Source organism: Saccopteryx leptura, chromosome X (assembly GCF_036850995.1).
Source record: "Saccopteryx leptura isolate mSacLep1 chromosome X, mSacLep1_pri_phased_curated, whole genome shotgun sequence".
Classification (NCBI taxonomy): Eukaryota; Metazoa; Chordata; class Mammalia; order Chiroptera; family Emballonuridae; genus Saccopteryx; species Saccopteryx leptura.
In genome coordinates, this window is record NC_089516.1 from 78,099,539 (window position 1) to 78,112,028 (window position 12,490).

At 34.3% G+C, this 12,490-nt stretch overlaps 1 protein-coding gene across 2 annotated transcripts in view; it reads left to right on the forward strand.

Moving 5' to 3' along the window:
* The window catches only part of DACH2 (dachshund family transcription factor 2), a 561,059-nt gene that overhangs the window by 479,158 nt on the left and 69,411 nt on the right, over nt 1–12,490 (forward strand). The window contains exon 7 of one of the 2 annotated variants that reach the window (XM_066357066.1): nt 2,689–2,772. The exons of the other annotated variant lie outside the window; for it this stretch is intronic. Coding sequence (XP_066213163.1) covers nt 2,689–2,772 — 84 coding nt within the window. The remainder of the gene's footprint in view (nt 1–2,688; nt 2,773–12,490) is intronic. 2 annotated transcript variants of the gene reach the window in all.

Genomic DNA, 12,490 nt, shown 5'->3' on the forward strand with positions numbered 1-12,490 from the left:
TACCATGGGAATAATGTAGTAGAATTTTTGTAGAGTATATATTAGTTCAATATTTTGGTATTTCACAGCTGGTGTTATACAATACACTTGTTACATACACAACATGCTTTAAAGATGGAAGATAAATTGACCTTTAGGTAGTATATCAAAAAAATAAAGTGAATCAATATATGATTTGCTACAATCTCAAAATTTGTATCACAAATATTTGATATGATTTTCCCTACATTTATTTTTCTATTGACTCAGAAGTCTTGCACCATAGACACAATTTCAGAAATACTATGTTATTGTTAGTGATGTGGCATATAGCAGACTTGAATCTAGCCACAGTTCTGGCACTAAATAGCTAATGAGTTTCCTTACCTAATATGAAAATAAGTACTACTTTGCCTAATACATTGAGTTTTTGTGAGGTCAAATACAATAATATATGAAAAAAACAATTCAGAAATTTAAAGTGCTAAGGAAATGTGAGGGATAAACACCATTTTTTCTATGTGGCTTTGCCTTGATTGCTATCATCTTCTGCTGTGTGATCCTACTTGGGTATACAGACATTACTAAGTGCACTCATTCACTCATAACAAATTCTCATTTAGCACATAATTATGAACTATGTGAGCCAGGTAAAATTTTGTTAATCTTCTATACCTACAAAATTCAATTTCCTAAGAATCTATTTCATTTAGGGAAAATGAGTTCCCCTCTTCTTTTAGTCTTACTATAGGAACATTCTTGATTTGAACACTAAATGTTTACACTTCATAATAATGATTGATTCAAGCTTCTCCAAAATAGTATGTTTTTTTGGGGGGGAGGAAGAGGGAGAAGAGGCATTGAGGGATTAGGGAAGGTGTTAAATTCTGAACTTGTGCTGGGGGAAGTGAATATAATTTCTTTCTTGTGGAAAATCTTCCAAGTCTCACTTAGTCTGTCAGCATTATATGTTGTTTATGGCTTTTTAGCTTCACAATGAGTTCAGTGGAGCTTAAAGCTGGTTCCCCATTATAATGGCTACGGAACATTTTAAAATCTGGATGCCCAGGCCACATGCTAAGTATGTGATGTACCTGGTCTGGAATAGAACCTAGCAGCAGTGTTTTGTTTTGCTTTTTGGTATCACCTTTGGAGATTTTAATGTGTAGCCACAGTTAAAAACCACTGAGCTAGATCTTGAGGTTAGTGGCCCTAAGGGAGTAAGTTTAATTTCTGGAAAAGGTGACAATAGTCTTCTAGTTTTATGTTAAGGACACAGACTACATTGTGTGCAACTGATGGGAAGGAGTCTGGGCAAGACAGCTGAGTGCTGGCTCAAAGCAGAGCACATAGAAAAATGTACTTTGTGATAGATATGTAGTAGAAGAATGGTATCTTACACTTAGAAGTAAAATCAAATATTTCCAAAGGAATATAATATTCTAAAAAATCTTGACAACAAAGAACATTTCTAAAAAAAAAAAATAATAATTAGGTTGTCAGTAATATTCCACAATTGTCAAAGCAGATAGTGAGATAGTCTATAAATTAATTAAAAGATAGATGGTCGGCCCTGGCCGGTTGGCTCAGCGGTAGAGCGTCGGCCTGGTGTGCGGGGGACCCGGCTTCGATTCCCGGCCAGGGCACATAGGAGAAGCGCCCATTTGCTTCTCCACCCCCCCCTTCCTCTCTGTCTCTCTCTTCCCCTCCCGCAGCCAAGGCTCCATTGGAGCAAAGATGGCCCGGGCGCTGGAGATGGCTCCTTGGCCCCTGCCCCAGGCGCTAGAGTGGCCCTGGTCGCTGCAGAGGGACGCCCCGGAGGGGCAGAGCATCGCCCCCTGGTGGGCAGAGCTTCGCCCCTGGTGGGCGTGCCGGGTGGATCCCGGTCGGGCGCATGCGGGAGTCTGTCTCTCCCATTTCCAGCTTCAGAAAAGATTAAAAATAACAAAAAAAAAAAAAAAAAAAAAAAAAAGATAGATGGTCAAGGCACATATGGGAGTTGATGCTTCCTGCTCCTCCCCCTTCTCTCTCTCTCTCTCTCTCTCTCTGTCTCCTCTAAATTGAATAAATAAAAAAATTTTAAAAAAAAATAAAAAAATTAAAAGATAGAATGATTTTTAAAGTGACCATATTTTATTTCTAGAACTATATAATGTTTTAATAAAAATATAACTAAAGAAAGTTAAACAATTATCTATGAAAATTGGTATGATTTTCCTATTTCAATATAAAAATTTTGTGCAGAAGCACTTACAATAATTACATGAAAATTATATTTTATCTACACTTTCGCTATATATGTAAAAAAACCTGTTATAAAGTAACATAATACATAATTATTTTAAATTCATAAATTTAAGTGGAAAATTCTTTTCAGAAGCATTTTGGTAAATATATTATTAATTAGAGAGGTAAGTAGCTAATTTGCATATAAATTTTAAAATGAAAATGTTTAAAATTATTTAAAGAAATTATGTTAGCAATTATATATATGTAACATTAATTTTATTTTAAAAATTTACATATCAAGCAGCTAACTGATTTGTAAATTTTATGGTCATTAGACAAACACAAAATCACTGCTTCGGAAGAAGTGTATAAAGTTTATGTTACTTGTTATTAAAATAAAATAACTATTTATGTAACACTTTTTTGGCTTTTTTGGAGTGATTTGCAAGAAAACCACTCAGTTGTATCTCTTATTTACAGTTATGATGTTTAACAATAGAGAGGAACTTATTGTTGAACAGGATAATGGACGAACCATCCAAAAATTCCAAAGGGATAATAAAGGTAAAATAATTTTTGCTTATTTGATGTATGTATAAAGATCAGACACTAACTCAATTAATGTGCCAGTATTGTATATTGCATCCACATTTACCTAAATCACAATAGATCCATAGTGGCTTTAGGTAAATTATTAGTAAAAAATAATGTTCACCTGAAGTTTGTTTGATGTGATAAAATACACAATTAGCCTGAAGTTTGTCTGTGGTTAGAAACAACCCTTCCATCCTTTTATTACACCTGATCAGAGACATTTGACTCATTTTTTTTTAATTTTACATTTAAAAAATTTTTATATTCACCATTTGATGGTTAAGTTTGAAAAACTGAGTTGCTGTCGAGGAGTGATATTCCCCTTAATCCTCAAAAATGATTTTAAATCTATATGCTAAATTTGGACATTTTGGATAAATGCTTAGCAAGGTACTCCAACTAAGTATCTGCCTGGATTGTAGGGAGATCTAATGCCCATCTGGTTTTTGATACACTGAGGCATATTTATTACCTCTGTACAGGGCCCAGTCTTTTTCTTAGGGTATCTGTTTAAAGAATGTAGAAAGAGTAAGAATTTCAAAGTCATGCTATCTTGATATAAAATCTGAGTACAACTTTGCTTAAAAGGCTACAAAGTCAAGAAAAAGGAAAAAATTATCAGCATATTTCTAAATATTTTTGAAAAATATATCTAGCAACCATCAAATGATTATAAGTACCCGTTATAAGTTATGAATTATGACTGTCACCATGAGTTTGACTAACTCAAAGCGAAGAACATAGACTAGCATGTAATTCATCCAATCACCAAATGGTCAGTTTGTACATCAATATAGGGTGCATTTTTTCTATCTCTACTAAAGATAGTCATAGTATATTTATAAAAAATACTTCACAAACTGATAAATTAATGGAGAAATTTTTCTATCGTCATTAGACTGAACTTCCTATAACCTAGTTGAACATTTTAGTTAGGGTTTGGAATAATGTATGATTTTAATTTCATTGATCCATGGTTGGTTTCCTTGCCACATGTTTAGCATTTTCTTATTCAAACACTGAAAGGCTTTCCCCTCTGGGGCTCTGAGATGTAAATTACTGATTTCAGAGTAGTCAGAATGAAAGAAGTCAAGTTCAGCATATTCAACTAACCAACTTCTCACCCAGGTAATGAATTTTCCCTTAAAAATGAAACTTCATTCATAACCCAACAACAATTTGTTCCTGAGATCTCATTCCCATCAAGTCATGACTATTTAAAAAGGACAGCTTGGTAGTAAGGCAGTTTTTCTAGGAAAATATCAAATTGTAGCTGATACATGTGGTATCATTGGCATTACAAACCTCCTAAGTCAAAATGGCATTTAGGACTGGCCTGAATGCTCCCATGCATACTGCTGTCTCTTATGAAAACCCAGCAGGAGTGCTTGGACAGTGTGCAATAACCAATTTTCATAAGCTGCACAGCAGTGTCTACTGGCCTTTCTGAATCTCGTGCTGTGGAATGGCACAGTTCTACTCACTTTGAATAGGTTGGTCACCCGTTCCAATGAAGATGTTAATAGATAGGAGTGGCTGTTGAACTACCACCTGGTTAAGGCGGAAAGCTTTCTTTCCAATGAGGTTGTCTACATCAAGTTCTCCCAGTTAGATTTGTGATATAAAGGCAAAATATAGTGTCCTCAAATAAATTTTTGTTATTAAAAGGGAACACAGTTAAAGTAGAAGTCTCAACATTTATTAAGTATGACAAGTAAGCAGTTTATACAACTGTGGCAAACATATGTTTTCACATCTGTTTTGTGTAATACATCATGATTTTTAAAATGATTTATAGCTCTGGAAATTATAAAATGCCAGCTTTGCTATTATGTGAAAATTTTTAGAAAATGAAGAAATATCATTAGACTATGCTTCACGTAGCCTGTTTCTTATTGCATCTTGTAATATTGGGTGACAGTGTGATTGATACATGTTTCAAATAATAATGTGCATTTTTCCCTTCAATTTTCATATGCACACTATTCTAAGTCTTTATTATAAGGGATTTCCTGACAGTAATGTCTATTTAGACTGTGTTTAAAGTTTTAGGTGTACTGCTTAGTGATTAGACAATCATATACTTACATAGTATTCTCCTCAGTATTTCCAGTACTGCACCAGGTACTGTACATAGTTATTGCAATAGTAATAATTAGGTTCCCTATACTTTTATGTACCCATGACTATTTTGTAAAAACCAATCTGTGCTCCTTAATCCTTTCACAACTTTCACCCACTCTCCCAACCCACTCTCCATCTGCCAACCAGCGCTTCACTCTCTATGTCTTTGGGTCAATCTTGTTTGTTTGTTAACTTTGTGTTTTATATTCCACACATAAGTAAAATCATGTGATATTTGTTTTTCTCTAACTGAATTATTTCACTGAGCATAATACCTTCTGAATCCAACCATTCTGTCACAAATGGTAAGGCATACTTTTTATGGCTGAGTAATATTCCATTGTATATATGCATCACTACTTTTTGATTTACTAGTCTATTGGTGGGCATGTGGGTTAGTTCCATAACTTCGCTATTGTAAATAATGCTGTGATAAACATGGAAGTACATATATTCTTTGAAATTAGTGTTTTGGGTTTCTTTAGATAAATTCCAAGAAATGGAATCACTGGATCATAAGCCATATCCATTTTTAATTTTTTGAGGAAACGCCATACTGTTTTACATTGTGGCTGCAGAGAACATTTTAATTAAAAAATGGAACAAGAGAAATGAAAATATTAATTAACACAAGAATTGTACAAAAATTATCATAGCAGCATTATTTATAATAGTCAAAAGGTGAAGGTAATAACAGTATACAATGGAGTAAAGACAGTCTCTTCAACAAATGGTGTTGGGAAAATTGGACAGCTACCTGCAAAAAAATGAAACTAGACCACCAACTTACACCATTCACAAAAATAAACTCAAAATGGATAAAAGACTTAAATGTAAGCCGTGAAACCATAAGCATCTTAGAAGAAAACATAGGCAGTAAGCTCTCCAGCATCTCTCGCAGCAATATCTTTGCTGATTTATCTCCACGGGCAAGGGAAATAAAGGACAGGATAAACAAATGGGACTATATCAAACTAAAAAGCTTTTGCACAGCTAAAGACAATATGAACAGAATAAAAAGACAAACCACACAATAGGAGAACATATTTGACAATACGTCTGATAAGGAGTTAATAACCAAAATTTATAAAGAACTTGTAAAAATCAACACCAGGAAGATAAACAATCCAATCAAAAAATGGGCAAAAGAAATGAATAGACCCTTCTCCAAAGAGGACATACAGATGGCCAATAGGCATATGAAAAAATGCTCAATATCACTAATCATTAGAGACATGCAAAGTAAAACCACAGTGAGATACTACCTCACACCGTCAGAATGGTGCTCATCAAAAAAAAAACAACAACACAGAATAAGTGCTGTTGAGGATGTGGAGAAAAGGGAACCCTCCTGCACTGCTGGTGGGAATGCAGACTGGTACAGCCACTGTGGAAAACAGTATGGAGATTCTTCAAAAAATTAAAAATGGAACTGCCTCTTGACCCAGCCATCCCACTTTTAGGAATATATCCCAAGAACACCACATCAACGATTCAAAAGGAGAAATGCACCCCCATGTTTATGGCAGAATTGTTTACAATAGCAAAGATCTGGAAACAGCCCAAGTGTCTGATAGTGGACCAATGGATTAAAAAGCCACGGTTCATATACACAATGGAATACTATGGGGCTATGAAAAAGAAGGAAATATTACTTTTTGCGACAACATGATTGGACCTAGAAACTATTATATTAAGTGAAATAAGCTAGACAGAGAAAGAAAAATATCATATGACCTCACTCATTTGAGGAATCCAACAAACAATATGAACTGAGGAGCGGAATAGAAACAGAGGCAGGATCAAAGGGACCAGAAGGAAAGCAGACAGAGGGAAAGGGGATGATAGGGTGACAGGATGGGACGAGAGTAGAAAAGCAAATACTGGAGGGAATGGGGGAGGGCATTATGGGGCAGGGGATAAGGAGGAAGTACTAGGGAACACGGGGGAGGGGAGGAGGTATTCGGGGGGACACTAGAATCTATGTAAACACAATAAATTAATAAAAAAGATGAATAAATAAATAAATACATACATAAAATTTAAAAAATATAGGTGAAAACATCCCAAATATCCATCCACTCATGAGTGAATAAATGGAGTGTCACATATTCACATCATAGAATCATCTTCAGATGTAAGAACCCTGAGAAAGAAGACTCCTACTAAGAAAGGATCCTAGTGGCTACCTGGGGAGAATAAAAATAATAAGACACCTAGCAATGATTTCTGCAAAGGGGCCACTCATGCAAACTGCAGTTCATGGGGAAGCCTGCACTGAGCTGCCAGCCTGCACTGTGTTGCTGTCCTCTGAGCCGGCACTGACCAAGGAGTTACTGGAAACTCGTGCAGCATGGAACTGCAAACTGTAGGATGAGTTGGAAATCTGGCCTTACAGAATTAGTTGGGGAGTGTTCTCTACCTTCATTTTAATCCATCAGATTTCATTAGTAATGAAGTATATTGTATAATTTGAGGTGTTCCTTTGACAAAAGAGAATTAATTTTTTATAGTGATGAATAAAGGATTGATGTAACAGGTGCACAACACCAGAAATAGCAACAGACAATTGTGATATGGGAATTAATTCTTCAGAAGTTTTCTAACAATTAAACTGAAAGCATCTGGATAGGGTGAATAAGCCACAAGCTATGAGCTAAGAAACCGAAATAAACATTAAACTTAAAGATTTTTAAATGCAATGATATTTTACAACACCTGCAAATGTTTAGCCTGTTATTTATTTTAAATGATTTTGATCTGTGAGCTAAACGTTTTTTTATACTATTTCTCAGATAAATACTTCAAGGCACGTTGCTTTTATACTTGTCCTCAATGACATTTTTGCTGGTAAATAGTATATATCTTTATATCTATTTATATTAAACTATTTATATTAAATCTCCAGATTAAAGCTTCCTTTTCTCATTTTGTAAGATAATGGCAAATAAAGCCTTTAATATAAATAATTCAGCATTACAAATTAAAATGACAAATATTTTTGAGAAAACCTTAACTTTGGTTGATTTTTTCTTACCATAGCTGAAATTCATTTAGATCGTACTCTGATGCTGTTTATAAGGAGTGGTTACCGTGAAGACCACTTCTGGGAATAATTTGATAATCTCACATGACGCAGATCAAGCAAGTAGTTTATAACTTTTAGAAACCTATTTTGGGTTCTTTTTTCTCTATCTGTCAATATGTCAGGATCATCTGCAACACTTCTGACACTATCTAATCTGTTTTGATCAATATGACAGGATTTCACTTTTAAAAATTATTTGCACCTGATGTAAAGATATGTTATAATCTTCAGTCATCATTATTTTAGACCAACAGCTTAAAAACCAGTAATAACACATAAAACAAATTGGATATAACCAGGCTTTATTTCTGTTCATTTAACCAAGAGCATTTCTTGAACAATGATGGACAGCGTGTGTGTGACTCTGCTCTTCTTTTTAAGGGAGCATAATACTTAAAGCAACATTTGGGATTGTATTGAATTAAAATGTGAGGACTTAAATAAGATAAACTTCTTGCCATGATTAATTCTACATTAAATGTCTTTTAATTCATAAATCTCTGGTCTAATAAATTTTCTATGATATCATGACAGTAGTATTTTTAGATTACATGGTCTTTAATCCATTTTGAGTTCAATTCTTTGTATGGTGAAAGAAGGTAGTCCATTTTCATTTGTTTTGCACATATGTGTCTGAATTTTCCAACACCATTTATTGAATAAGAAAACACTCCCATCCACAATTGCTTTAAAAAGGAAAAAAAAATACCTTGGAATAAGCTTAACCAAGGTTGTAAAAGACATGAACATGGAAATTAATCAGATACTGCAAAAAGAAACTAAAGAAGGTGTAGAGAAGTGGAGCATATAGAGTGTTCATGGATAAGAAAAATTAACATCATTAAAATGTCCATACTGTCCAAAGCAATCTATACATTCAACACAATCCTACCAAGATACCATTAGCATATTTCCCAGAACTAGAAAAAATATTCCAAAACTTATATTAAACCATAAAAGACCCCAAATATAACAGCAATCTTGAGAAAGAAGAACGAAGTTAGAAGAAATACTCTACTTGATATAAAACTGTACTACAAAGATATAATAATCAAAACTGCAGATAGTGGCATAAAAACAGACATCTAGATCAATGGAACAGATTAGAGAGCCCAGAAATAAACCCACGTTGTTACTGTCAATTCATATTTGACGAGTAAAGAACATATAATGGGGAAAAGAGATAGTCTATCAGTAAATGAGTGAAAAAGATGTGATTCATTTACACAATGAAATACTACTCACCTATAAAAAAGAAGGGAATCTTACCTTTTGCAACAGCATGTATGACCTGGCAATTATTATGCTAAGTGAAATAAGCCAGTCAGAGAAATACTTTGACTCCAAAGAACTTTAGGTATATTGTTATTTTATACTTTATATTAACTGCCTAAAATTTTTTAAAATGAGATGAATTTAATGACCAAGAAAGGGGGAATCTCAGGCTGATGCTCTATGTACTGTGCCACTGCCTGGTCAAGTAGCATAATTTTTGTTAAGATGTCAATCTCCCACTTAAAAAATATATCAGAAACAAATTATTATAGTAGGAGATTACATTTGGAATTAAAAGTTCTAAGTCCTTGTCACAGCCTTTCCACATACTACTTATTATATCTAGTATATAATTGGCCCTTGATAGTGTAGAACAAATTATTTAGTAATTAATCAATGAAATATTAGATAAGTTAATTTCTCTAAAAATTAGTTTCCTTATTTGTAAAATGGGAATAATATGTGGCCTCTAAGTGTTGGAATAAAAATTATTTTGTATAGCCTGACCAGGTGGTGGCGCAATGGATAGAGCATTGACTCGGGGTGCTGAGGATCCAGGTTTGAAACCCTGAGGTCACTGGCTCGAATGTTGTCTCATTTGGTGCTCACCGGCTAGAGAATTGGATCATAGGCATGACCCCATGGTCACTGGCTTGAGCCCAAAGGTCGCTGGCTTGAGCAAGGGATCACTAGCTCAGCTGGACTTCCCTGGTCAAAGCACATGAGAAGCAATCTATACACAACTAAAAAGCTGCAACTATGAGTTGATGCTTCTCATCTCTCTCCTTCCCTGTCTGTGCCCCTCTCTCTCCCTCCTGGAAAAAAAAATTTGTATTGATTGATATGAGATTATTTTTTACATTGTAAATGTAGAATTATTCATATTTAGGGATAAGTCTTTTGTTTTAAAAATGAAAGTGTTAAAGATAGAATTTCTTCATAATTATTATTACAATTCTTTTATTTTTATTTATTTTAAATTAAATTTATTGGATGACACTGGTTAATAAGATTATATAGGTTTCACGTGTACAAGTCTATGATGCATCATCTGTATATTGCATTGTGTGCTGACCACCCAATGTCAGATCACCTTACATTATCATATATTTGACCCTCTTTATCCTAACTAAACCCCCATCCCCTTCTCTCTGGTAACCAACATACTGTTGTCTGCACCTATGAGCATCTAGGAGAAAAAAAGGAAAACCTTTATATTTAGGTCTATGGACTAGATTCCTGACTGGTTTTAAAAATCTGTTGTTTCATATATTTTAATTGATCTACTCTGACAATTGCGTGTTTTATTTTCTTCACTGAAGTACATAACAGATGAGAATGACTGCATTTTTTTAGTGGCTGAATTTTTTATACTCACAGATAACAGAGATGATTCTTATGATGTCCAAGTCTTATTTTTCTTTATTCATATTTTCAGGGAAAATTTAAGTAAAATCTTTAAAGATTAAGTTCTGCATAAAATAATTTATTATAAAAAGTGTATTTGTTTTCTATTGCTACTATAACAAGTTGCCTCAAATTTAGTGGCTTAAAACAATACAAGTATATTTTCTTACATTTCTATAGGTCACAAGTCTGGTATCTACCCCACCAAACTTAAATCAAAGTTTTGGCAGTCTGTTATCCTTTCTGTGAGCTCTAGGGGTAAACTTATATCCTGGACTTTCAGATTGCTAGAAGAATTTAGTTCCTTGTGGTTGTAGGACTAAGGACCTTGTGTTCTCACTGGCTTTTTCCTGAGGATTGTATCTAGTTTCTAGGGGCCATCTACATTTCTTGGCTTACAGTCTCCTTTCCATCCACAAAGCCAGCTACAGTGGGCCAGGACCTTATTATATTGCATCTCTCTGAACCACTCGTCCACCTTCCTATCCAGATAATTCAGAATAGCCTCCCGGTCTTATGTTATTAAACTTAATCTCATCTACAAAGCCCTTTTACCATGTAAGGTAACATATTCACAGGTTTTAGGAATTAGATTCTGGTTATCTTTGGTGTAGGGGCATTATTCTGACTTTCACAGAGGGAGAGGGAAAGATTTTAAGTTCTCAAAATATAAAAATGAGCCTGACCAGGTGGTGGCGCAGTGAATAGAGCATCGGAACGGGATGCTGAGGACCCAGGTTCGAGACCCCAAGGTCGCCAGCTTGAGCGCGGGCTCATTTGGCTTGAACAAAAAGCTCACCAGCTTAGACCCAAGGTCGCTGGCTCAAGCAAGGGGTTACTTGGCTGAAGGTCCATGGTCAAGGCACATATGAGAAAGCAATCAATGGACAACAAAGGTGTCACAACGAAAAACTGATGATGGATGCTTCTCATCTCTCTCCATTCCTGTCTGTCTGTTCCTGTCTATCCCTCTCTCTGACTCTCTCTCTGTCCCTGTAAAAAAAATGAACAAATATTTTTTAACATTAGACTGAACATCTTTTAAACAAAAACATGATACTACCATATGAGGGTAACTGCAGGATAAGGGAACGAAAACTGAAAAAATAATAAAGTAGCTTTTTTTCTCCTAGTTTTGAGTTCATTTTTGTGTATAGGGGCAGGTAAGAAATAACAGCATCTGGTAGCAATTAATGTTTTCTTTTGTCTTGCAAAATTAGCTCTAGGGGAAATTTTATAAATAGCGTATAATGACTTTTGGAAAATATGATTAACACTGCTTGGGAATTAAAACAAGAACTTGACAAATTTGTGAAATTCATGCAATACTGTTTTTGAAAAAGGGAGAGATTAACATTCTCTATGTTGTGTACTAAGGTTTGTGTTATTTCCCCTATTGGCAATTGGTCTGTACTCAGAAATGATAAATACTGATGTTTGCTATGGAAACAATTTTGCTAAAACTAATTCAAGAGACTATCATTTTTGTTTTTTATAATAGTCACATCCAATTTATTAAAAATGCATTATATGCATATAAAAAGAGCTCTGATTCCATTTGTATAACAGATTTTAAATCATTTAAATTATTGCTGTCCACAAACATTTTTAATTTTTTTTCAAATTTTTATTCCTAGCTTTTATACTTTCTAATTGTAATTTTGACTGTCATGACATCTGTTACAGCTATTTCACAAATTTGTGAACACCAGTTTTTAAATAATAAGTTTTTACAAGTATGGACTAGTTACATTTAACTAAAGGCACAGTTTAATACGATGGGCACAGATCATT